Source organism: Crocodylus porosus, unplaced genomic scaffold (assembly GCF_001723895.1).
Source record: "Crocodylus porosus isolate Cpor-Errol unplaced genomic scaffold, CroPor_comp1, whole genome shotgun sequence".
NCBI classification, from domain to species: domain Eukaryota; kingdom Metazoa; phylum Chordata; order Crocodylia; family Crocodylidae; genus Crocodylus; species Crocodylus porosus.
In genome coordinates, this window is record NW_017728926.1 from 6,614,914 (window position 1) to 6,642,019 (window position 27,106).

Genomic DNA, 27,106 nt, shown 5'->3' on the forward strand with positions numbered 1-27,106 from the left:
CACAGGGAGGAAGAACTCAAGTGTTATATAGATTCAGATCTCGTGCAGGTTCTCTGCTAGTATTTCTCTGTTGTTTTCTAAAGAAAAGTTGTCCTAGCCCAAATAGTTCCTAATCTATCTATTCTGCATGTGTTTGTAAGCCTATTCAGCATGTGCTGAAATCCAGGCCCCCTTTAAAACTTCTTAAGTTAGCTAGTCTCAAATGCTGAGGCCACAATTTCAAATACTGAGAAATGGAAAGGATGTGCATATCTATTTTTTCTGGACAAACAATTTTATTTTAGGTAATGCGTCTATACACTGTACATTCAGTCACTGTGGTATATAAGCATAGCTATTTTCATACATAATCTCATAAAGTCCTTTATTTTACAATATTATCTGTTTCAGGGGTCAGGGATGTGGAAAAGGGGGTGTAAAAGGACTATCAAGGTACACAGCGAAATAGATAAATATGCCAAGCTTTTTTCTTATTTTTTTTAAATCAGGCATTTATAAACAAGAAAGCATACATTACTTACATAAAAATAGTTCTAGGAGAGTAGAGTAAGTCATAATATTGTAATTAGCAGCAGCATAGGAGAGACCAGGATAACAAAAATGTGCTGAAATGCTATTGGCTATTATAAATGTAGAGATTTTTTTCCTCAATTGAAAAAATGTCATTTTTGTGAATTCTTTTGCTAAAAAAAATCCCAACAAACAAAACTTCCCTCTAAACATATGGACTGATGGGGGAAAAAAATCAACCTTTTTTATAATAAAATATTTTACAATGCAAATAAGGACAAATAAAATGCAAATGATGGAGAAAAGTTAACCCACATTTTAACTTGCAAAAAATTTTTTTGTGTTTTTGTTTTGCTTTTTCCTAACAGACGGCAAAGGTTTTTCTTAGTTAAAAACACAACTCATAAAACAAGACAACTACCAGGTAAGAAAGTTTTGAAAAAGTAAACACCATATACACTTATAATACAACAGTGTAAAATGAAAAAAAGTATTTACATGTTGAATTTACTTTTTTTTTTTTTTTTTTTACATTGGCTAGTTCTGTTTCAAAAGCAGAATATTATGTATACTAGTTAGCTGCTCCATAGATATGAATGTTATTGCTGTTGGTTTTTTTTCCCTTCGTTAAATCTTCTTTCAATAAGAAACAGTGAGTAATTAAACTGAATATACAATTATCTAGCTAATATACTTTTAAGTACAGGGAGAGTCAACAGCCTATATAAAACACCTCTTCTCCCTTCTTAAATTCTTAAAGGAAACTAAACAGCAGATGCAATGAGAGAGGATGCAGTGTTGCGATTTCTACACCCCCTGCAGACCTGGGTGCAAATGGAATGCAGCAGTGGCCCAGGAACAGGTAAGAGTGATTCCATCTCAAAGGGCTAATGTAACTGTTTCAGTGCAATGCAATGGCGCACACATAGAAATTACACACAGAACTCCCTCGCGTGGAGGGACCATTACAGAAGCTTCTTCAGAAAGTGTTTCCAGCATTGTTAGTTGTATGGTTGTGAACATATTCAGATATCCCCTTTGTCAGATTTGTTAATTTATAATTCCTACCCAGGAATTCTGACCTAAAAAAAAAACAACCTGGCATGCTCTCCTGAGATGTCATGATACTCCTGTTTGCGCAATGAAACATGCGTTTTGGAAAGACATAAAATGATTGAAAATCAAATCCCAACATCCAAAATTCTCCTATCAGTTGCTGGTGTAGATAGTTTGTTCTCATGGTTTGGCATCCTTCTTTAAATTTCATTTCTTTGTCGCTAATTTTAAACCCTAATTCAAAATGCCTTTGCAGGAGATCATTTTCTCTTAAATTAAAACTATTTAGCACTTGGCACTACCTTGAAACATGGTTAAGTTCAGAGCTAGAGGCTATACTCAACGAGTATATCATAATGCATATCAAATGAAGAATCAGAACTTTGCAAACATAAGTGTGTGCAGTTTCAGTAGTGAATTCTCTTCCATGCAAATCTTGTCCCAGTTCAGGGGGAAGTGACATGACTTGATGCTGCTTCTTGATAAAGCCATTCACTATCTTATTTTTTCTTTCCCTAAAAAAAGGCAAAGCTCATTCCATTTTAAGAAACAAAGATTTTATCCACAAAGAAGTTGTGTCAGTGAATAAAATATATGTTGCAGAAGTACAAGGATAAAACTAGATGATACGGTAAAGGTAAGAGGAGCTGATTTCCTGGATCAGACAGGTACAGGTTTCAACATACTGCAGTTTGGGGTTTTTTTGTTAAACAGTAAGGAAAGACTCATTCAGAGATTGGCCAAAAATAATTCAAAGAAGTCAGCATAGTAAAAAAGAAAAAAGACAAAGGTGTGTTCTATGTGTAATTTCTTGACATTGCGATGGAGCACTGCATAAGAGAGACCTTCTAAACATGCAATGCTAAAGCTAAAATTATTTAGTTTCCCTTGAAGAAATAACTGAAAAATATAGTTTTGGAAATCATAAGGCTGAGAACATGTTTATGCATACTGCATATCAAAATAAATCCTTTACATAAGACAGTAATAATGCCCATTAATGAATATACGTATGGCAGGTTTTAATTCCATGCATATGATTTCTTTTAATAATTGCAGAAAAAAACATACAGAGAAGCACAAAAAAAAAAAAAAAAAAAAAAACCAACAAAAAAAACCCCATCAAAAGTTCCCACATTAAGAAACCTGCATAAACATAATAATCACTGTTCCTTTTGCATTGCACTTTAGAAGAGGAGATGTGCACGTTAACTGGATCTCCCAGCATCCCAAAACATACAAGGGCAAAGCCCCGTAGAAATGGACAGTTTTTAATTTCACATAATTTACTTGGTATAACAATATTTTTTTGCTCCCCATAGTTGTACATTGTCCTGGTAATTCAAATTCTTTCATATACCTTCTTTTTGTACCTAAAACATATATATGAACTTTACTTCCTGTTTAATGCTCACAGTTATAATGGTTATTATAATGGATTCAAGCAAACAGCTCTTGTTTAAAAAAAATCTTTTATTTCTCTAATGTACTGTAAGTAAATACTATAATTTTAGGATTGGCAGCCGCTTTTTGTCTACTGGGAAATAATTTTCAGGCTTACATAGTTTGCGTAAATGTCCAAAAGCAAATATAGATTACCAGAAATATGCTTCATTATAGAGAATAACTTCTGCGTACAATGATGTACAGGGTTCTTTTTAAGTTAAGTAAGTGTCAGCATTTCCTGTACAAGATGCTAAAAGGAAAAATAAGCTGGAAGGCACGTCATCAGCCCCAGGTCCAATTTTCACCTTATGCCTTTAAGCTTGGCTGTACAATGAGAAGTGAGGTTTTTCTGTGCTAAACCATTTCCCTTGTTCAGTAAAGCATTGAATATATTTGATAAGTGCATTTGGGGCCCCAGTTACTACTGCTTTCCACCACCTGAGATGTACAGCCATGTAAAACAGGTGTAAAATGCAGCAACTAGTGTACTTGGTGAGGAATTCTCATTTAGTAGCATTTGACACCTGCTTTGTACTCACTTTGCACGGGTGTAAACAGTGACATGAAGTGGCAGGCTGTGGAGAATCAGGCAGCTGTTTTTTATGTCTTTAAAGCGTGGAACAATCTAGATCAACTTGTAAACTTCATAACCACAGAATAAAACGCAGAGGAAGATTTTGACAAAGTGCAGTTCCTTTCAAAATAAGACAAAATGATGGCATGCTGCATTTTTATTCCTGGGCTGCGGCTTGGATCCCAAAATTAAAGTAATTTCTGTTGTTTGTTTTTTAAATAAGATGTAGCCTTATTCACAGCAGCAAGAGTTAATTTTCTTGTATCTGATAAGTATAATGTTGCACTTTCCTCGGGCACAGTAATTCTGACAGATGATTCTGAATAAGTAGATAAATACTGAATTTATGAAAGATGGTGTAATAAAGATGAGTTCTTCAGAAAACTGGAAGCTGAAGTAAAGATTTCAGAATGACTTCAAAATACATGTCTTTTTTTTGCTTATTCTTTCAACCAACCTGACAGTTCATTCACTTTCTTCCTTTCTTCCTGCCATTCTCTTCCTAGAACAGAGGTGCTCTTGGATGAAGCAAGTCTTTTGAGCACAGCAGTTAACAACAGACGTCTTTAAAATTATGGCATCATTTACAAAACACTGAAGTCAATAAGGCTGGGTTTCATATCTCTCTAGCATACACCTCCCCCCCACCCCCCTACACACACATTCCCCACCCCTCCATCTTCCTTTCTTCCTGGGTTTAGCACAGGAAAATGAAGATCCTTTTTACTAAGAAAAAAAATCAACTTTGAAAAGCACTCTGAAATTCTCATACGACCACGTGACAGGGTTAAAACGGTGATGGCTTCCTAAACGGGTGGAAAATTGCTGATGAAATGGCAACATCACCAGAGGGCTTCTACATTAAGAATCCCAAAGCCTGTAACAAGTCATTTAAAAATTGTGCATCAAGGGGGTTTTGTTTTGCTTTTAAAGGTTCGTTACAAAAATCTCATTAATAGTTTTAATACCAAGTCTGTATGATGTAATAATTTTAAATAGCTTATAACAAAAGTTTGTTTGTTTTTTTTAAGTGTTCCAGCAAGCAGAAGGGCAACATAAAAAAGCACTGCCATGCTTGCTTTCCTCTTACTCTGATTTAAGTTGGATGATGCTGCTTGCTTGAAGTCTGCCAGTAGAAAATTTGCTGTGGACTCAAAAGTTTTAGTTTATAAACACTTTGTGTGTTTTAGGCACAGTAAGATGTTGTGCTATATGGATTGAAAAAGAGGTGTAATTCAGTGCTTCTGTTGTAAAGAGTAACATTTGCCCTCCAACTAATAAAGTCCATATTTATGGATGTGTGCAGAGATGCGCACACCTACTCACACATGCACTTACACGCACACCCCACGCATCCTCCCTTACTGTGCATATACGTCATTCTGTATGTGTATTAGACAATGTGGTGTTTTCTTAGTTCTCAATGTTGTTTGTTGTGTTTTCACTGCTGGGTTGATTGCTTGATTTAGGCCACAGCTGTTCCTGAAGTTCCTTGACCACTTTTTCCAAGTGTTCCCGAGCCTCTCTCTCATGCAGCAGGTCAGCTCGCAGCTGCTCCCTATCAGCCTCTGCATGCTGAAGCTTAACTTGTAGGTCCTCGATCTAGAGCAAAGCACATAAGAAACAAGATTGTAGTACTGTGACTGTGGATTCAAACAAGTACGAGATAATCTGGGGCCTGATAACTATGCAAGTAGTTTATACAAACAGAAGAAGGAATAAAGTACAGGCAGTCCTCGACTTACAATGTTTTGCACTTACAACGTTTATAAATTGACGCCCTGTTTCAACATTCTGACGTCAGTTTCGACTTTACAACTCTTGGTCGGATGCCACGCCACACCAGCGAACAAGTTCGCTGCATTGCTCCTCTCTCTGGAGAACATCTGTCCAAACGTCCTTGGACACTTTCTTTAAGAAAGCAGCCGAGACTCCAGAAAAACCTGCAGCCAAGACTCCCGAGAAGACTCCAACCAAGAACATTTCAAGAAGTCCAACCAAAAAGTCCAGCAAAGTCACCTCAAAGAAGTTCTTCCAAATAAATATGATTGCAATTTACAATCTAGCTATATTACTCATCTGTAATTGATCGAGTTCAAAATTCTGAGGTATTTTTGGTGAAAATAGGGTATCAGGCCTTGGTTCAGGAACCAATCCCCCATCTATAACATTGTTTCTTATGAGAAAATTGGTTCTAGGTTACATTTCAACTTAAGACATAGTTTTCAGGAACTATTGTGTCGTAAGTCCAAGGACTGACTGTAACTTCCTGAGGGATTAAGGATCATTGGTCAGGTAAAGAAGGTATTTTTTCCCCAGTATAGGCAAACAACTGGCCAAGCAGATTAATGGGCGCTGTTCTTTTTCACAGCATTTCAATATTAGATGCTGCTGGAGACTGAATACTACAGTGTGATGGGCCAGTGGTCTGATATGAATCACAGTCTTTAGGTACTTAACTGAAGTCCCAGCTAAGGCAGCTCTTGTGTCATTAAACTTTCAGGTAGGTAGCAATTCCATTTTGTAATGGCTGGGTAAATTATTCCCCCAAGCTGAAGTGATTCATTTCCATGAATTTTAGAAGACTTATTAGTGTGATTGTCCAAAGATGCATTCTTACTGGCCAGCTGGGCCTTTTAGACAGTCACAGCTGTGTCCCAGCCCACAACAAAGACAACTGTGATCTCTTCTTGCATGCAGGAATCCAAACACCTTCTACGTTTAGAGCAAGGGGCTGTGAGGGTAGGAAGCCTATCCCAGTTAAGCACTCTGGGGGGATGGGAAGGGAGGAAGAGAGAAGTAAGAGGATGCAGGCATGAGAAGTACTGAACAAGACTGAAAGCTGAACTGGCAGCTATTCAAATTTGGTTTTTTTGAATGGAGGGAGAATTACAATTGATGGCTGGACTGCAGACTGATGCTGAAAAGACAGCTAGGCTTCTAGGGGCAGGAGTGGATCCAAACAGCCCTAGGAACCTGACACAACCAGTTAAGACCTAATAGAAGTGGAGGGGCTCTATTCAAAATCCAGGATCCAGGGCTTGCTGGTTATTCTGCAATGGGAACATGGAGCAATGTACAGTAGTTTCAGAAAGCAAGCACTTGCTGAAGGACGCTGTCTGCATTCCTGGAAAGGTCATGTGAACATCCTCAGCTCTCCCTTGGGCTCCAGGAGGAACCCAGGACTTTGCACACTCATTCCTTTGTTCTATCTGTCTGACTCCACAGCCAGCAAGTGGAAGGAAAAGGGGCCTGCACTGGCTTGTAAAATGTTAAGGGGCAAGTATAATACAAGGCTGGCAGCATCAGCACTTGACAGAGACAAAAGAATAGCTTTCTGGGGCCAAAACGAAGTGTATCTTTGAACACCAGGTCTGAATTTGGTCCTTAGCACTGGGATAAGAATATGTAAGACTCAATTTGAAATGACCTTCAATAGGAGTTAGGTGCCTAACAATCTTGGGCTTCTATTGAAAAATCCAGCCTTGCGTTTATAGTCTGATCTTTTCTCATGCTTGTTTTGATGCTATGTCTCTCAAGACCAAACCTGGCAATAGAACTGTGGTTTATTTAAAAACAGTAAACCAAGAATATGCAGATACACACAAACTTCCTGTGCAGGTTTGGCAGCTAAGAGTTAATGTCAAAGGACAGAGTTACAATTTGCAAGATACCTGGGTTGTTCCTAAGTGGGGCTAATTTGTTGATCTCAAACTCCCCAGGCACTTTCGGAAACTCCACCTGAGGGCTCCCGACATTTTGGAATCTTGTGAACCTTGCTGCTAACCTTATCTTAAAAAAAGAAAAGGCCCACTACCAATGGGGAAGAAAATGTGGATGTCATAACATTAAGTCAGGTCAAAACAGGGGAGGAACACACCTGCAGATCTGCAAGGTTCAAGCTGGTAAGGGAAGAGCTTATTTGTCTGCACTGGCTGTTGCTTTGTTTCTTTGCTAAAGTGGAAGTCAACTGCAGGTAACGCCCTGTGCAACAGTTCTCAGTCTACTTCTGTTTAGTCTGGACACTTCTTATCAGTGAGACATCCTGTGATGCTAGGGAGGAAGCCCGCATCATTTCCTGCTTCTGGTCTCCTGGTTAGACATGTCTCAGAGCAGTATAAGTGAACCACTCCCCTTCCCGTAATTGAGAGCATGGGTTAGGGGAGTTTCAGGGGTTGTTGCTTTTTCTTTTTCTAAAGTAACTCTTCAAAGGCTGGCAGTTTAGTTTCTGGGGGCATGACCAGCAATCCAGCTTCACATGGAGGACACACACACACACACACACACACACTGAATTTAACACCACACATTTAATAACTAAGCTGTTAGGTGTGGTCTGAAGGGACCTCTTTAATATAAGTTCAGATCAGTACAGGGCGTGTGAGAGAAATTTGGGGAACCAGTATGTCCTGATAGAGGGGATCCAGCTCGCATACTGGAATAGGAATTAGAGTGGCCTGATTTTAGGAGGCCCCTGTGTCAATAGACAACCTAGCTGTCTGGTAGTTGATAAGTTGCACGTCTCTTCTCTGTACGGGCCTAAATTTAACCAAGATCACTGGCTGCCTTCTGACTTTGGAAAGGGAGTTAATAAGGGATGCACTCTAGCAGGAAGGAGGCAGGCTTGCTCACAGTGAATCTGCCCTGTCTCCCCGTGACCAGAAAATTTAAATTTGCCACTTTTCAACCAGACTTGGCATGATGACCACTGAGGGCAGTGGGAGACACTGGGAGATGAAGGAGGGAGCAGGTCAGAGTAAAAGCTAGAGGAGGGCAAATGAGGCAAGGGAAGGAATTAGCTCTGTGAAGGTGCGCTGCTTGGGGGCCCTGTGGAGGGGGATAAAGCTGTGAGGGGGTTAATGAGGGATATGGAGCCTTGTTCTTTTACGCGGAGGTAGTTTTGGAGTAACTGGGTTGTTGTATTGGGAGGAGGGCAGGGGAGGGCCACATACTAGTTTGTCACACAAATCCAGGCAGGTGCCATTTGAGCTCTCAGCTCGGCCTGTTCTGCAGGCTCATTTCAGGGGACTTGGAGCAGTGAATGGCCTTGCCTTCCACGTGCCCTACAACACCAAGACACAACATGGTGGCTTAAGGGAACACAGACTGAACTCTTGCTCCACTTGGCTTGGGAAGCTTTTAGCATTTCATTAGAAGAGCATCTGGTGAGGATGGGGCAGGGTGAGGGTGTTGGCAGTCAATTTATAGGCGTACAGATATGAGACGCTGGCAGACAAACAGTCCCACCCTCCCAGGACTTCTGCAGGAATTACTTCTCAAGTGTTTTCATTTTCTTAGAGGGGCTTGTTTTCTTATTGTTCTAAGGCACATATAGATCCAATGCCTTTCCAGTGCAACAGTCTGCCCATGCTTGGGCCTTAGCTCCTCCTTTCCAACTGAATCTGCAGTTCCTTTAGATCTAATTTAATCTTCAAGGAAATCCGATTAGGGAAAGTGACTTTGCCTAATATTCATACTGGGTGAAATCCACTACCATGCACACGGATGGCATGTGGCCTACAGAGCTGTAGTGGGACTGAAATGATGCTAACTGATGAGTTGGCCCTCTTTACAATGTGCATTTCAGCTGACGCGGATTACTAGCACCAAGACCCGTCTGTGCTTGGTTGTATGTGTTACAGGGGCTCATGCCTGGTAAGAAGGATGGCGTTCTGCTGCAGGTCCTGGGCTGGAGCTTAGAGTTTGTTTTGCTGTACTAGCTTTCCTGTTAGATTGCAAGGCACTCAGTCCCTCTGTGCTTTTTTCTCCCCCATCTTGAAAATGGGAGCGACAACTCTTCCTCGCTTCATGGGGGTACTCTGTGGCCCAGATACTTATATAGCTGAAACCTATTTTTATAGGTAAGTCAAGAGTCTCTCTTGCACTAAACAGGCATTTAGCCTGAGGATGGGTACTACTGCAATTAGTCTTAGAAACTGGAAAAGAGACAAGTTGCTCATCCATCAGCTGTGAGGTCTGATCTTACCTGGGCAGAGTACTTGGCCCGCAGCCTGCCTGCTTCGCATCCCTTGTCACAAACCCGGATCTGGCGGGCTTGCTCTAGTTCCCGCTTTAGCCGTATCCGCGACTCGTTGGCTTCTTTCATTTTTTTCTCATTCTCAGCTCTGAGGCGTTCAATCTCTTTCCTCAAGTTGCGCTTTGCTTCTGTCGCTTCTCTCAGCTTCTCCTTCTTTGCCACACGCAGAAACTCCAGCTCCTGGAAAGTACAAGCAGGTACAGAGACTAATGAGACCAAGACAGGCTCATACAAGAGTACAGCAAGGAAGGGAAAGTGATAGAGAGATGGATCCAAACCGGAATCCCAGACTCAAACGCCACAGGAACGTTTTACTGGTAGGAAAGCCTGAGCCTGAGCCTGAGCCTGAAATCTGACCCTGGGTTTGAATTTGCAAAAGTTCCATCTGCTGGAACAAGCCAAAATCCTGAGGTGACGCACCACACACTCTGGGCTTTTAAAAAGCCAGCCAGGCCGCATCCAAACTTTGCATCTACAGTCATGCAAAAGAGGACAGTGTCCAAGTTTGAACAGAAGCTAGCAGTGGAGGTACCAGCAGTTTAACAACATGCACTACACTGGCCAAAACATTTCAGAACAGAAGTCAAATGAACCAATGCTAACGGCTGTCCATTAACTATGGGCACTAAACTGAGACAGCATGAACTCGAGACAGGTGCTGTCCGGATGGTCCTTTATGAAAATCAGAGCTGGTCAAGAAAGTGTTGCTAATTTACTAATGAAATCAACAAATAGTTTTGATTTATCTACTGAGAAGACCAAAAATGAGTGAGTTTTTCTTCTGCATGCTAAGCAGTTCTGCTTTATTATCTGTGTTTGTGTGCAGCCCTGGGGCTCCTGACAACGAGCCAAAAGAACGCCCCACTACATTTAGGAAACCCCTTTTCTAAAAGCTAAGCTCTGTCCAGACTGTGCTGCCCTCTAAAAACTATCCCTCTGCTGCCATCCAAATCCTTAGCATGAAAACTCACACCCAAGTAAGAGCCATTAAATCAAATTAATAGTGGCATGGAAACACACAGAGCGAGGCAACAAACAATGTGGGGTGGGAGCAAGAGACATGTACGCCTGCGCACCTATTCCTTGTGCTTCTGTTTAGAAGTCACGGCTTGCTCAGTGACTGGGTTTTTCAAAGGGTTAAATTGAATGAACTGTGATAGAACTTTTTTTTCCAGCAGCAGCAGCAGCAGCAGCATTTCCTCTCTGCCAGAGTCAAACCCTACCAGTAACAGGCTTCTGTTAAGTAACACTCTGCTGTCAGGTCATGGGAAATTCACTCCTTTGACACTCTCGCTTCCCAGCCAGGCCATTGTTAGCTCAACCTCAGCACTGGGGGTATGTAAGTACTTTCTGTGTATGTGGAATTGGAAAACCACAGCTGCCAAAATGGAAACTGATGGCCAGACATCATCCTCTCTGTGTACATCGCAGTCTTGCTTGATTAATTCCATAAAGCTCAACTCTTGATGTGAACTTCTTATTCAGTGCATAACTGGCTTCACTGAAATATAAGGAAACCAAGGGGCTGTCCCCAAGGTACCAAACTGAGTGAGCAGCTTGAGTTAAATAAAACAGCTGGACCTGCCTTCCCTCTGGACCACATGCTACAACTGAGACAGTATGTCAGTGTAAGGCAGTAGCCTGCAGAACTGCACCCAGTGCCATGAATCTAGCAGGCTTTGGTTCAAAACATACTATCAGGCATTTAGTAGTATCTCTCTCTCACTTGCATTCCTTCTGTTGGGAAACTGGCAAGAGCACCTAGGTTTAATACTGTTTTCTAACCATGCAAAGCTTTAGTGCAAGCAGATCACACGCCTACCTGAAGCCCATCCCCCAAACCCTGGTGTCTGCTGGCTAACAGGAAAACCCTTACCCACTTTTGGCCAAGCATCTGTTTCATCTACTCCTGGCTGTCTGCTAAATATAACTATCCCTTATTGTAACAAAGTAGGTTCCTGGTCCGTGGAGTGCAATGCATTATTAACTAACGCTCCAAATACACTGCTTGACGAGGAGAATGAAACGCTCCCCTTGCCTCTCTCTGCAGCCACTGTCACTATGCCACCTGCTGCCATTGGTATCTAATCACCTTGCATAAGGGGCCTGCACAAATAAGGAAGGGAAAGGCTTTCCACCGATGAACAGCAGGTTGTGTTCACTCATCCTGTAGGGCTTGGCACGTGCAAAATGTGGAGGAAGCTCAATACAGACTGGAGCATTCAGCTTCTCACCACATCTTGGCTCACTTGCTAAGTGTCTCTATGCCCTGGTGATACCTGCCTGGGCTGGACAGCAGAGGGATTTTACATAGTTTACAGTGCCATAAATAAGACAATCCTTCAGTGAGATTTTTTTGCTCTGAAAGTCTGGGAAAGCTTCCCAGTGCCACAAAAAATCTGATTTTGGTTTTAATAAAAGAACAAGAAAAAGGGTGGGGGTGGATTCGGGTTCTTAAGCAGGAATGGGCGGTGGGTCTCAAAACATAAAAAACCTTCTCCTGCATAACCTGGCCTCCAAGTTGTGTTTCGAATCAGAACTCCTGGGAATGGTACTGCCATCGTGGGAAGACCCGAGAAGTGTTTTTAACGCAGAACTAGCTGACTGGTTCGGAGATCTGCAGACAATGACAATAAGAAGCTATTTTGCATTTTACCTGGTGTAGGCTGCGTTTAGCCTGCAACGCAGCATTTAGTTTCTCCTCCTGCTTAACTCTCATTTTAACAACTTCATGAAGGAATTTCTCTTTGGCTTCTTTAGTGTCCAGACCACTGTCCAGAGCTTGCCGTAGGTGCTCCAGTTCGGCTTCCAATCCACTGCTGTGAGAGTCAGCATGGGTTGCAACCTCAAAAGAGTTGCTGGCTGTGGCTGGGGGTTGCATTCCCGGTGAGCTCATGTCTTTTGCAGAGCTGGATGAAGTGAAGGATGGGGAGGAGAGCGAGGACAGAGAGGAGGTAACTAAAAATAAAACCAAAAACATCCAAACATTAGTGAAAACTGTACTTAATTTCATAATGACATAACCTGGAATTAAAAAGCCTCTGAAAAGAGGAGCACCTCAATCTGTAAGTTACAAACAAAAAGGAAAGGAATATTTTATATGCTGATCTCTGAGGTAGGACAAAAATACAAACAACTTCCAAGTCCAAGGCTACAACTTGGCTTCCAGCAAGGGCAATGGGAATTTTGCCTGCTCGGGGACTTTGGGGTTTAGCCAACCAGGCTCTTAAGTGCATGCAAATTCTCTGCACTCCCTGGTTAGAAAACCTTGCCAAAGCATTGGGGAGAATTGGATGGGGAAGTCCCATTATTCCCTGTGGATGAAGTTCACTCGCGTAAGGCACTACAGCATAAACTCTGTACGCAGATTAAGGACTGATCCTCCACCCACTGAAGCCAATGGCAAAGCTTTCATTGACCTGAACGGGACACTCAATGCCTCAACCCTCATGACAAGAATGAAGTGGAACTTGACATACATAACTGAGTGAAATTCAGGGAACCGACACAGATGTAGTAGTTGTGTGCCTGACCCCTGGATGCCAAACTGAAGATCTGCCACTCAGGGCCATATTTTCCTCCTGCACCACAATTCCACAGTCGACACCGTGTGCAAGCCGGCATTTTACAGGCCACACATCTCCCTCCGCGTGGAAGTAAACCCCAGGCCATGTTTTGAGAGCAGGTCCTGCATCAGCTAGCAAAGCACCACAGGTTTTCTATTCAAATGTCATACTGTACTTATCCGCACAGCCCCTTCCCCAGTTCAGTGCCACGGATTCAGGTTTTGTGGAAGCATTTGAGGCATGGACCTTTTGGGGGCAAACCTCCAGTAAAAGTGTCACATGCAGGTTTGTAGGTGTTAATTTCCTGTTTTTCATTATTGTGTAAGACTGGGCTTTTCCTGGGTACCCAAGGCAGTTATGTCAGTTCTCAGGTGACATGAATCAAAATGGGGTTGAGCACCTTTGGGATCTTGTGGAAAACTCTACCCAAGATTACTGGGATGGGGAGAAAAACGAAAGGCAAGTGCAACTCACACTTACATTCCTCTCTGGTCTCTACTTCAATTTCTGCTTCTGATTCCTTGTCCTCTTCAGTGGTGGTGACAGTGGCCACTGGCTCTGGAACCGCTGGGGTGTCTGCATGCAGCTTCCTTTTCCGGGGCTGGGCAGGGCTGTTCAGTGGCTCGTTGCTCCGTGACACCACTGTGGCACATGGGGAATTGCTTACAATCTTCTGTTGAGCAGGAGGGGCGAGTGCCACATTGGGAGCTATGGCACTCTCAAAACTTTTGTAGGAATAAAAACTGCTGAAAAAGGGAGAGGTAAAACATTTAGTTGTCTTGCCTTTAACGTACCTCCTAATCAAAGCATTATACGCAAATGGCCAGGTCCTCAACTGACGTGACTCAGTGGATTTCTGCTGATTTCAGCCTTCGTTTACATCAGCTGAGGATCTGGGCTAATCTCTGTACTGGTTAGGTGAGCCACAGTTCTGAACGCAGAGGAGAGATTTACAGATATACCCTCCTTTCACTGTGACGAACATTATAGTTTCAGTACTACATACAATGCAAATACAAGAGAAGTTGGAGACTCGAGTCTCCAAAAAGTAAATCCTATTTTACGCTTACGTATCTGGCACTTTACTGATTTTTTCAAGATGTTGAGCTTTTACTTTTACCCACCCACAAATGTCTTGCAACCTTAGAGATTGCACATCTTGGAGAAAAGCCATGAGAGTGCAAACAATGTACTGCAGCATATCATTTATTTCTCCACATGGCAAGTATTTGAGTGCATATATATTAAATTACATCCAAAAAACATGTTAAAAGGCATCACTGTTGCAATGTCAAGCACTCTCAATTTTGGAAATGCCAGAATTAAGGCTGTCCATGTAACCTGAAGTCAGCTCCCCTGTATATATTCAGTATGACACAATCTTTAATTACACACTGAAGTTTCATTAAGCATGTACAAACTGAATTTTTTCAGAGGCTTCTGAACTGGTCAGATTTCTTCCAGGGACAGGAAATGGCACATTCTGACACAAGTGTTACTCCCAGGTAAATTCCAAGCCTGTTCAGGTTTCTCAACAAAACTGTTGAGCCTCCCCCCACCCCCCTTTTTTTTAACATGAGCCAATGTATTTATGCATTTTCTAGAATCCCTTCTCAAAAACACCTGCATCTTTTTAGTTGAAACATGTCTGGGGGGAGCCATTAATTTCGCCTGAGGCAGACACCTCGCAGGAATATTATTAGCCCAAATAGTTCAAATTTCACAAAGTCACCAGCAAATAAAAACAAGGATTTAAAATGGAGTGTCAGACAACTTTAGGTATAGACACAAGTGTTCCTGTGCTGTGCACGTGTAGAGACCTGTGCGTGAAAAGAAATGAAACTGTACAGAAAGAAAAGCAAGTAACAACAAACACCTACACAGCAAAACCCACGAAGGCTGGGGACCACTGTCCTGGAGCATCTGCACAAAATCACTGTGCACCTTTGCACCATCAGATCAGCTCACAGTCTTTCATGGGACATCTCACTCATGAAAACCCACTTGCCAGTGATACCATGTCAAAGGAAATACCCAGCAATCTGACAGATCTTTCTGAAAGAGAAAAGTCTGCAGCTGCCAACTTATCTCCCATTTGATTCATGTCTTCTTACCTGTCTCGCATCAATGTGGGAAGATGTGTTGAGAGGTCTTTCTCATTTGTTGAAACAGCAGGGGACCAAGGCCGGAAAGCAGACAGTCGCTGACGGGGGTGGACGCAGCCAATGCTCTGCGAGGGAAGGAAAAGAAAAAGGAAAGACATGAATGAAAATAGGTCGTTACCCATATCTTCTCTAAAAGTATAAACTGCAGCGGAGAGAGGCTGGGAGCGTGTGCGTACACATGCATGCATTCTGTTATCTCTAACCCAATTCCCAGGCCAGGTTGGCTTACTGGACTTAATTGCTTAGCAGCTTTCACTGGAAGAGCTGAATTGGATTAAATTTAAAATACTATACAGGCGGTGCTTGCCAATAAATAATATGTGGTTTGCAAGGGAACACACGAGGCTCCTGGGTCTTTCAGAATCCCTGTTCCTCCAAAGCACGAACAAACCGCTTGCTTCATCTCACACCGAGGCCAGGGCTCAATGAGAGATGGCAGGAAAAATGGGAGGACAGGAAAACTCACTGCTCTTCAGGGAAAGGAGGGAGGCTTGGGCCAAAGTCGTCCCTTGTCTTGCTCTACTGGCCTCAGTAGAAGGACACCAAGTACTGATTTTATCTGTCTACTTTGAACAAAACTGTGTTAAGAGTCACCTTGTTGGATGAATTGGACAAGGACCGTAACCAGCTGGACTGCTTTTCCTTCTCACTTGAATTTGGAGACTGAGAAGTAGAGTCATCTATTTTGGGTTTTTTGGAAGCAGGAGGATCCGAAGGGACCTAAAGGGAAGAAGAGGGAAAAAGGGCAGAAATTTAATAATTACTCTTTTCAGTAATTTTAGTGCCAGGATAAAAGGCAAAGCAAACTTGATATTTAAAACAAATATTGATCTTTTCTGCGGCTTCTTTAAATGATCCGTCACAGCCACAAATGGAAGAGACAAAGGGACGGAGACAAATGTAAACCACAACACAATGCTGCCTTCATTCATTCATTAGAAATAGGAATGTCACAAAGTTTATGATACAAGGCTAAAATGAAGCAGAAATATAATTGAGCCATTCACACCATATTGCCGGGAGACATCTGCCTTTTTTATTATTAGTGTATGCAGAAAGGTGAGTTTTAATGTGGTTTCTGAATTGGAAAGTGTATTTTAAATGAGAACAGAGCAGACTTTGTTATTCTGTTTGCAATGGTTGTTATGCCGATGACTTCACTACCCCACAGCTGCAGTGGATTCTGGGGGCGCTGCCAAGAGCTGCTTTGCCTTTTCCACAAGTGGCTCAGCTTGGCCTATAAATCACCCTCAAGCATAAGAAAGCCCTTTGGCAAGCAGGACTCCTTTCCTTCAACACTGTGAAAGAATAAAATTCCTACAACCCCAGTGTGGCTTGCAAAAAAATTGGTAACTACTGGTTTAACTGGTACATTGGGGATACCAGTCTGAAGCTCAGCCAGCACAAACAAGGCTATCAGGTGGGAGGGAGAGGGCTCCGGACCTCATTCTGTATCAAGAGTACAAATAATAAAACAAGAATGCACCAACTTTGTTTCTATTCCTATCTTTCTTTCCGTAAGTTGGTAAGCTCATTGGTTTTCCATAGTTGTGTCCAACGAGGCAGTAATTAAGGCAGCAGCACCATATGGCTATGCCCAGTATTAATAACCTATACTTTCACAGAACTTTCCATCCGTTCATCTGACAGCACTTTAAGTATCATTGCTTTTCTTTTACAGACAAGGAAACTGAGGCACACAAGCAGTTAATGATATTTGGGTGTCCAACATGTGGCACTCTGAAGGGGCCTACTTGTCAGCGGGTGCAACGCAGCACTGTCTGGAAATGTCAGACACTTGCATGCAGAGCCCTCCCTAAAGAGCACTCACTGTGGAGGGCTGTGGTTAAGTGATTGATCCACAAGTCACACCAGGAGCAGGCAGAGCTGGGATAAGAATATGCCAAAAGACCCTCAGTCCCTTAGCCGCAACCACCCTCACCAAACTGTGCCAATACCAAACACGCTGCTTTGCCCACCTCAGTTTGGAGCTAACTCTTGCAGAAAGGTACACGAGCAGTCTACTGTTTTTATGGGTGCCAGGGCAGCTTTGCAAAGCTGCAGCTCCAGCCAACCGGTATCTAGTTAATGCCAGTTAATCTGGCAGCCTGCACTGCTACAATGGCTTCCGTGGCCCAATATGTGCTGTAATGTACCCAAAATGGGTACGGATCTCTTACTAAAGCAATCTCTGGCACGCGGGAGGCTGGGGCAGCTTTCATACGTAGCAGATGATGCAGAATGACATGGGTGTGTATACGTGTAACCATGAATACAAAATTAGCCCATGCCAGTGCCGAACGCCAGCTTTGATTTGCAACGGCTTCTCTGGGCGCCGCTTCAGCGCTCCTCCGTTTCTCTGCGGCCGTTCTGAAATCAGCTGTGGCGCAGCCCTTTGCACGTACCCTGCGAGGAAGGGGCACTGCTGAATGCCTAGCGCAGAAAGCACAGGACAGCGTGTTGGAAAAGGTTCACTTGTGCTTTCCGAGATACGCTCCGTGCAGAAGCGGTGACGGCATCAGAAAAGTATTTGGCAACTGACTGCCAATCCCAGCCCTATCCGCTGGGGATGGTGAGCAATGTGGGGAGGGGAGCTGGGGTGGAGGGGGAGGAGAGGGACCTGGAATGAAAAAGGCAACAGGTGGCAAGACTTAACATGGAGACCCGTCCCCTGCCGGGGAGAACGCTCTGCTCAGGCAGGGCTGGAGACAGCCACTCTGGGCCCTAAACTAAACACACAGAGATAATGCCATAATGGGATTTGTACCACAGGTCAAGTGTAAAAACAAACAGCGCTGGGGAAAGGGGAGGAAAGTGTCAAGTCTTAAAAGGGCTTGAAGGGAGAGATTTAACTCTGAACACTCTCATTTACATGTTTAAAGGGACGGCACCTCTCTTGCTTTCCCCTCCTCGCCCTTTCCTTTTTTTCTTAAAACCAAACTGACATCCAAGGCAGAGCTGCAAAAACTGGAGCGGCCCAGGGAAAGTCTGCAACCCCTCAGTGCTGATCCGTTCCTTTGTGGGTGAGCCGCATCAGGAAATCCCATGTAAGGGTGTGAAGCGAGGAAGCCTCCTGCCCCTCTGCCTTCTCTACAAAGGAAGTGATAGGGCTGGGGGAAGGGGGAAAGCACTATCATCTTCCGATATGCGGCAATACAGTGAAAAGCCATCACCTGATGGGTAGGTCACTGCACGGCGACACAAAGGACCTAGGTTTGCATGCTGACATGACCACAGAGCTGCCACATGAGCTCAGGCACATCAGGTTCACCTCCCTTGTACCGGCCACCGTATCCCTGCCTTGCCCACTTGGATTACTCACTCTTCCGGGCATGAGCTACTGTTCAAGTGGCAGCAGCCCCATGCATAATAGGCCTTGAGATACTGCTATAATACTAACGACCGATTCCTCCCTGCCCGTGACAATAAACGCTTTTGTGAAATACTGAACTTAGCACCAACAGCGTTCAGCAAGAAATCAGAACAAATTGTTGAAATCCAGAGAGCAGTGAGCTGCTGTGCCAGGCTGCGTGCACCACTCAGCTGAGTGCTTCCTCTCATTACCTTCTTATCTGTCTGGGCACCCACTGAAAACATTTCCCCCCTCTTCACTAAGATATGTTCATTCAACCTCTTCTGAAGTCTGCAGTCTTTGCACGGCAAAAATGGCTCTGGCTTTTCAAACCGGTCCACCAGTGACCGGCCACACAATAGGCAGGTAATGCAGTCACCTGAGTCACAAAGCACGCTGTTGTATGGCTTTTATCCTAGCACGAAATTTGTTTTGGAAAGCCAAGCCTTTGGATGAAAGAGGCAGAATCTAATCTTCTCATAACTACAAGGGAGCACAAACAACAACTCAAAACCTGGGAGTGAGGCGGTGGAAAATTACAAGGGAAAGCCCACGAACACCCCTGCAGTCTGGCCATACCAAAATGCAAAAAATATGACTGTGCATGAAGAACAACCAACCCCCACTCCATTTCCACAACATTCACGGATTACCCCCTACCCTAGGACAGACTGTCAGCTAATATCAACACTGACAAAATACCAATCTGTCACCTTCACCGTGACCACAACTGCCAGCATGGCAAGACACAGCACAGCGGTGCATGATCATTCTTTCTGCCCTCAAATATATTACACAGACACGATTACAAAATTAAAATACAAAATTAAAAGTCTGGAGCAACTGTTAAACACTGCTTTTTACCAGTTCTTATAAACAATCCACCTCCCAGGTTCTGGTAAGAGCTTGAAGGAGGTAGAAACAGCTCTTTCCTTAACTTTTTCCCTTTGCCTGCATTGCACAAGACCAATGGGTTCTCACTGTATAATTCATGTAAGTTGTGCAAAGCTATTTGCTGCACTAAGGTCACTCATGAGACTAGCGCTATATAAGCAACCTCGTTATAAAAGAACTTAAAACCATTGTGGGAAGCTGACAATGCCTTTTTAACAAGCATTTGATTTTTGAGGAGAAGAATACAGAAAGAAAGACAGGGGAAATGCTGGGCCTAATATCCTTGCTGGCTCTCTTTAAACTCAAACTGGAATTAATCAGGTTAATTTGGATTCTGGCCAAATGGGATCACATTTGACATCAGGCCAAATTCACTAGCTTGATTAGGTATGGTATTAACAAAGCATGAGATCAATGGAGATGATTTCTGATCCTCTGCTTCTCAGGAAAGACACCAACTCCTTAATGCCAAACAATAAAAACACTCAGCAGACAATGTGGCAAGCCAGCATGTCATGCACAGGTTCCTTTTTAAGGCAGCATAGTGAGAAAACTTGGACCTAAGAGTACAAAACTGTCCAGGCATTTTTGTGTGATCATTCGTGGGTGCTCTCTCTGGAGCTGGCAGGGCCAACAAACATCTTTCCCTCATCACGTTGCTCTCATTTTTATCCTGTTTCCAGCTTTGCGCATCTGGGCTGAGCAAGCGATTTTTTGGTACCCAGGCTCCTTTATTCCCCAGAGGTTATGCTACATAGCACAAGGAGTGCTGTGTGCATATAAGGCAATTTATGATATCCACTGGAGTAGTGGTTTGCAACCTTTTTAGACTCAAGGTATGCCTGGATAGATTCGCAGCACCCCCTGGAAAAGGCCAGCTCCTAGTTCTCACTCTTTTTTTCCGACCCCAGAAAATAATAGAGCAGTTTTGTTGTTGCAAGGAACTCAGAAAGGCCACATCTATCGATTTCTATTTGAAATCTCTGGGTTTATCTTGTGAATAGTGCTTGCAAACCTAACAGTCCTAATATTGTACAGCACCCTTGAAAAGATCTCAAGGCAACCCCGGGTGCAGTGGCACCGTGTTGAGAATCACTGCACTAGGGGATAAGCTAAGACCACTGCAGACAGGGCAGTACTTTCCTACTGTGGGGAAGAACGACAGTCAAAGTGTCTTAGGTGCTGAAGCCTCTAGGAGCTGTGGGCAGTGCCACAACACGCTCACTCTGGCCTGGGGTCCAACATAATGTTTGATCCCCTCTTGCCTACGAAACCAACTGTGTGCTACACGAATTCTGCCAGTGCACACAGGGCGAATGATGGCAGCCCTGGAGTTTAATTTGCCTCCTTGGAAAAGAAAGTGTTGTGTCTTGCGGTGTCAGAAATGCTAAAGTAGCTGCCTAAACCAGGGGATGCTTGGGATCATGTGCAAGGATGATGGTCACGGTCCTGAGCTAAGTCACAGAAACACATGAATTCGCCTATCAGACCACAACTGACGGACCCAGCCCTTGTCTGTCATGGTATCCACTAGCAGGCATTTCAGCAACTATAGAGAGGTTTACCTGGTGTTAAGAAAAGAGGAAGATGGGCCAATGTGAACTTGATTTTGGGGATAAATGAGCTTGGAGCCAAGCAGGGCTGCACCTGCCTGGGAAATACGGGGCTTGGGAGTCAATTCCCAGAGAGGAAAAATCCATTCTTCCCCATTCAGCCCCAAATGTCCCCTTTGCTGGGTCTAATCCTAACCCGAGTCTCAGCCTCACGTTCACCTCAAATCCCAAAAGCCTAAAGCAGCCTCCGCTCTCCAGGTTAAATGGGGGAAACGCTTGTATGCCGCCCAGGATTATTACCCTTTCCCAGGCTAGGTGTGAATGCAGCACCCCCATGGCTGGGAGAGCATGAGTGAGAAAAGAAAAACTTCAGGCTTTTGCTCTTTGAGTTCAGTGATGCAGGGCAAGCCTGGCCACTGTGGCTATTATTGTAGCTTTGAGAAGATCTGACAGGCTGGGAGCAGGTGCAGTGACCCACACTGCATGGGGTTACCAATTCATCTCTGCACAGAAACCAGGCAGTTAAAGGGAAAGAGCACGCTCTGCGCACAGGCTCTCAACAGGCCGACGGGATCTAGCTATTCCCCAACCTTAACCCTGCCCTTTCAATGGAGCTTAAAATAGACTAGGGACATGGGAACAGCATCAAGAGAAATTGCTTTATCTTACCTGACTGGAAATGTCTTTCAAGCGCTAAACTCAGCTTCATCTGACCACAGAGTCAAAGAGAGTGGGACTCGCCTTTCTGCTGTGTGCCAGTCATCCCAAATCACTGCTGTGGGTACAAGGGGAAGCCGGCTTCGCACAGGGGACAGTTTTCCACCTTGACTAGGCAATCTAAGCCCTACGTCAGCCTGCTGAGCTGAACCTCTGCTAAGTACAGATGAAAGGCTGGGCTGCATCGGCTCCTCCGGGGCCCTGTGCTTCTTGCCGCACAGCAGCTTAATAGGGGAAGAGCGCGGGGCCAAGCAGCCAGCTGGCCCTTTGGGTGGTTCCCTGATTGCTCCTACCTGAGGCTGCCTCTCCAGGGTGAGGGCTCTGCAGAGCTGGCAGCTGAGGCTGAGGGCCCCGGCAGAGGCTTCTGATGTTAACTCACCAGCCAGCAAGCAAGCAAAATGCACGTGCAGAGATAGGAACAGAACCAGCACACCCAGGTCTGACGTGGGAGCAGGCACTGCTGAGCCACAGGCTCTTCTCTTCCCAGCCCGTGACTCGGTGGCATGACGGGGAGCCTTCCTAGAACCGGAGACGGCGGGGAGCTGCTTGTTCCCCTTGGGCTCATTGAAGTTTTTACATCAGACCCTCCGTGGCTAAAAGCTAGGCCCAGCCCAGGTCGGGTCCAGACTCAGGGCCAGCTCCATCATAGGCAACGGTGGCTTATGCAGAGCTACAACGCAACAATGATACAGAGCTTCAAGTTGGGATTCCCTATTCCTTTCCTAAGTCGCTCAGCTCTACACCCCTGACACAGGGCTGTACCTAAAAGGTTTAGGCTTTTCCCCACACAATAATTTTGGATATGGAGGACTTGAAAAGGCAACACAGTAGACCAAACCTTTGCACATTAACAGGCACTTCCTATATGTGCATCTTTCTACATAGTCAGGGTAAGTGCAGCAGACAGTCAAACCTATGTCTTATCTGTTTTGCAGGGGTGTAGATCAGGAGTTGGAGTCTCTGAAGTTACAACCGCATAAAACTAGCAAACTTAAAATCAGGGACAAGCCCATAAATCCACACATAGCCTGATATTGCTATGTTCAGGTTGCTGGTTTTGCAGCCAGTCTGCAAAAACCGAAGTTCAGTTATACCATGAGAAAGGGTGGAGCTTCCTGTTTCAGCAGCTATTCAGTCGGGGCGTGAAAATTAAATGAATTTCTCATTAAGGGTAGAAACCACAAGACCAGACGCCAGTCTGAGACCGTTTTGGTAAAACCTCAAAGGCAGGCGTCTTGGGGGTTAGAAACGTGTCAGACACTGCCAGAGAAACATTCTTTAAAAATAAAGCAGCAAGCAGCTGAAGAATGACAATATGTATGCTGGCATCCAGTGGTATCCAAATGGGTGAGCAGCAGTACAAGGCAAAGTTATGATCCAGTTAAAGGTGCGTGCCTTTGCAATGCTGGAGGAAAAAAGTGGCCTACACCTACAGCCACTCCAAAGGCCAGTGAAGTCAACAGTCTTTCCGCTGACTTAGTGGATCCTGGCTCAAAATCAGTGAGCGACTGAAAACCAGTTGTGGGTGGGGAGGTCTGGGCCAAATGTACATTAAAAGAAATCTCCTTCTCTCACTTTGCTCATTTATCCCAAGGCAACTTGTGATCTAGACACATAGCTGTGTCTTAGAGGGAGCTTGAAAGAGCTGCAAAGAAAGTGCAGCAATCTGCTGGGCACGGTCATGCATGTATCGTAAGGTGAGAGCATGCCTTCATGTAACTCAGTGCCAAGCTCGCAGGTAGGGAACGTGGATTCAGGAGGGGCACTGAAATGGGACTCAGCCCATCTGGGTTCAGTTCTTCATTCTGCCACTGACTTACCATGAGGTCCTGGGGAAAAGATCACTTAATGCAAACCCCAGCTAAAACCCAAAAGGGGCTCACACCCGAGTGCTGAGCGGGAAGGGAGGAGCTGGCTGTCACTTCTCATTTTGTGAAAAGAAGGACTTTGCTCTCTAAGTGCGGCCAGGCCACAACACTTCACCAGAACCAGCTTTCCTTCTGGGTTTTTTTTTAATACCACTGCCACCCCCACGCCCTCTGCCTCCAGACAGAAATTCAGTAGCCAAAATGCAAAACCCCATGAGAGTCAGCTCTAATCTTCCTTTCCAGGCATTTACACGGTGCTTGTTGCTGTGGTATCTGAGTGTGAAATGTAGCACAGAAGCGAGCTGCTTGTTTGACTCAGCAAACTGGGTGTTCACCCTTATCAGGATCAAGCTCCCAGCCCCTTGCGACTTACTGTAAGAGTGCTGTGGAAAGGAGAGTAAGTGATCACATGTTATCACTGAGTGTACCTTAAAGGGGCCCCCAGATGTCTGAATTTGTTTTCCCAGGAAAAAAAGGCCCCAGGAGCCTCTAAGATGCCCAGTATGCAGCCAGAGCTAGCCCAAAGAAAGGCCATGAGTGTTCAACCCCAACTGGGAAACAAGAATATTTTAAGAACTCATCCCTTCATCACCTCTGCACTGTCTAATTAAAACAGGGGTGTCAAAGATATGTCCTGCGGGTCACATCCAGCCTGTGAGGCCCTATCATTCAGCTCCTGGTGCTGTCTCTAGGTCTGGCGCGCGCAGAATCCACCCCGCACGCAGGGTTTGGGACGTGCGCTGCATGTGCACTACATTTCAGCCAGTCCAGGATGCATGCTGCATGGGGTGCCTGCTCCTGCTGGTCTGGGACCCGTGCTCCTCACCTCCCCGCTCCCAGCTGCTCCACGTGCAGTGCACGTCCAGGACTGGGTACAGCGGGTACTGCATGTGGTCCCACACAGATGTGGTGTGCAGTGCAGTCCTGCACTAGCCGGAGCAAACTGTGAACGTGTTGCATTCAACAAGCAGGGCAAGGCATTCACTTGACCATGGACCAGCCCTGCCACACTCAGCTGGCTCATGGGACCAGATGAGTTTGACACCCCTGAATTAAAATAAAACCAAAGAAATCATCTGACAGTTTTTCAGGAAATATTAAAGTAGAGAAAGGAACTGGGAGACAGGACTTATAAGCTCTGCTACCGATTTACTGGATGACCTTAAGCTAGTTACATACACTCAGGTGACTCACATACAAATTGGGGATTTCTCAAGGATGTTTTGAGACTTAATACCTAATTAAACAGAACCTTTACTTGAAGAGGATACAGACATGTCAACTATTATTAAGCGCCGTGACGTTCCAGTAACTGATATGCAGTCCCTTATCCTACTTACTCCCCTAACAGTACATTTTAAAGGCTGCTCAGAGCCATTCAGGTATTTTGTCTCATATACAGCGACAAAACTGCACTAACCACAGCACTGAATGGCAGTTTGGGAAGGTGTGCCGTATCTTCCTGGCAAGTGCTCAAATCTACTCGTTTCGCTCCCAGGAAACATGGGGGCTTGAAAAACAGATTATTATCCATGCATTTTTATGAACCATGGGCCAGACTCTGCTCTCACTTTGACAGTGCAAATCAGGAGTAGCTTTGCTGAAGCCAACGGAGTTACAGGTGGATCAAATCAGAGTAAGGCAGAGGAGAACGGAGCCCTGCATACTCAGTTGTGAACCAACTCCTGGAGAACCCCAAACTGGAGTATTTTAGCTTCAGGTTCCCCTTCATCCAAACCCTTTAAAACCTTTACACCTGGGCTAGCTGAAACACTTGGTTCCTACAACATCCTACAGCCTCTTTGCAACATGCCTGGCAGTGATTAATAAGATATTAAAGAGCTTCTATCAAGAACTACACTTTCACATGGACTGCAGAAAAATATTTAGTCTGATGCAGATTGATAGCTATAAACGACCTGTCTCGGTGTAAGAGTGAGCGCAGAGCACTGGCGGAAGATTTACTGCATCCCTACTGTATACATTTAAAAGAGAAAAACCTACCACATCTAAACATCAGTTCTAGGAAACACTTACTACAATCTTTGGGGGGTTTGCTATGATGTTTCTGGTTTCAATGGCAAGAGGCCAGACCGTCACAGCACAGAGCTCTCTACCTCCCCTCTACAGCCCTGATGGAAGCAGAGAATATTCATTCTACCCCATCATTTTGGGAGGCTCGATGACATGAAGTATTTGCTTTCTCGTCCTGCTTTCCCCAACGCGCTCGCTGGCTGCCGCCATGTCGCCCCAAGTCTGACCTGTGGGGAAATCTTCACAAACCACAGCTGAAAGCACTTCAGAGGGCCCTTTACACAGCCGTGCAAGCCAGTGCATCTCCCTGGAACTAACCTGCTATCCCTCCTGCTGCTGACCCGACCTGGACTTCTTGTCCCGACTCCCAGAGGGAGCATCTCCAGGTTGATCGTAAGCCTTGTTTGACTCGACAGTAATGCAAATGCCACCTGCCAGCCAGATTCAGCCAAAGAAAGTTATGCAAGATGCAGCATCTTAGTCATACAGTAAAGGTTCATCTCATGGATCTGGGAACAAAGGGGCTAATTCCCCGCTCACTTATATCTGTGAACTCCTCTGACCCCAACGGAGCCACTCCATGATTTATGCCAGCATAAATGTGAAGGGAGCCCAGCACATTCAGCTTCCCACAAATAACCCCCTCTTCCTTCATCCTTACTTTCTCAGTCTAATACAATTCCCGAAAGAATCCCGCCCCCCCCCCCGCCCCATTAAATGCCTTGTGTGGTGATAAATTAACCTGATTTTCTGATTCTTCACCCAGCCCAGCAGCTGGCATGTCCCCTTCCACCTCCAAACTTCCTGGCCAGCACTAGACAGAAATTTGTTTTTAAATTGTTGATCTGTGTGAACACTTCTTCCTCTTTTATTTGCACGGCTGCAACTAACAGTGATTCCACATAAAACAATCTTTTTTAACAGTTGTGATCATTATAACAAATAAAAAAAGAATCCTGCAGGATCTGGAAGGAAAGAAACGTGAATATGTGCACAACTTGCCTTTTGAAGTGCTAAATACAATTTAGCAACTCCAGAGAGGTTATGAATTTAGTAAAGTGGGGGATCTTGGCATTATTTATGCACAGAAGCCTATTTATTAGGACAAAAATGGCTGTGGATTTGTTGTAAACAAGGCTCCTGGGATACTCTAGGGTTGCTATAGGCTGGACTGTAGTTTGCACACGTATTTCTGAGATTAATGTTTTGCAGAAGTGGGATCGCAGAAAGAGCCAGTGAGTCTGGCTTGAAAATTACATTGAACGAAACTGCTCTTCCAATTGAACTGGTCCAATATTATTCCTTAAGTCAGGAATTAAACTCCCACTCTCCTC

General features: G+C 44.4%; 1 protein-coding gene across 4 annotated transcripts in view; it reads right to left on the minus strand.

The window, feature by feature from the left end:
- Positions 1-253: 253 nt before the first annotated feature.
- Positions 254-27,106, minus strand: part of SKI (SKI proto-oncogene) — a 139,804-nt gene continuing 112,951 nt past the window's right edge. The window contains exons 2-7 of one of the 4 annotated variants that reach the window (XM_019541285.1): positions 15,949-16,074; positions 15,304-15,419; positions 13,670-13,932; positions 12,280-12,581; positions 9,573-9,803; positions 254-5,188 (exon numbers count right to left, since the gene is read on the minus strand). In XM_019541285.1, coding sequence (XP_019396830.1) covers positions 5,000-5,188; positions 9,573-9,803; positions 12,280-12,581; positions 13,670-13,932; positions 15,304-15,419; positions 15,949-16,074 — 1,227 coding nt within the window. In that variant the 3' untranslated portion in view covers positions 254-4,999. Of the gene's footprint in view, positions 5,189-9,572; positions 9,804-12,279; positions 12,582-13,663; positions 13,936-15,303; positions 15,420-15,948; positions 16,075-27,106 lie in introns of all 4 variants that reach the window. The other 3 variants (XM_019541282.1, XM_019541283.1, XM_019541281.1) reach the window with 3 other exon arrangements.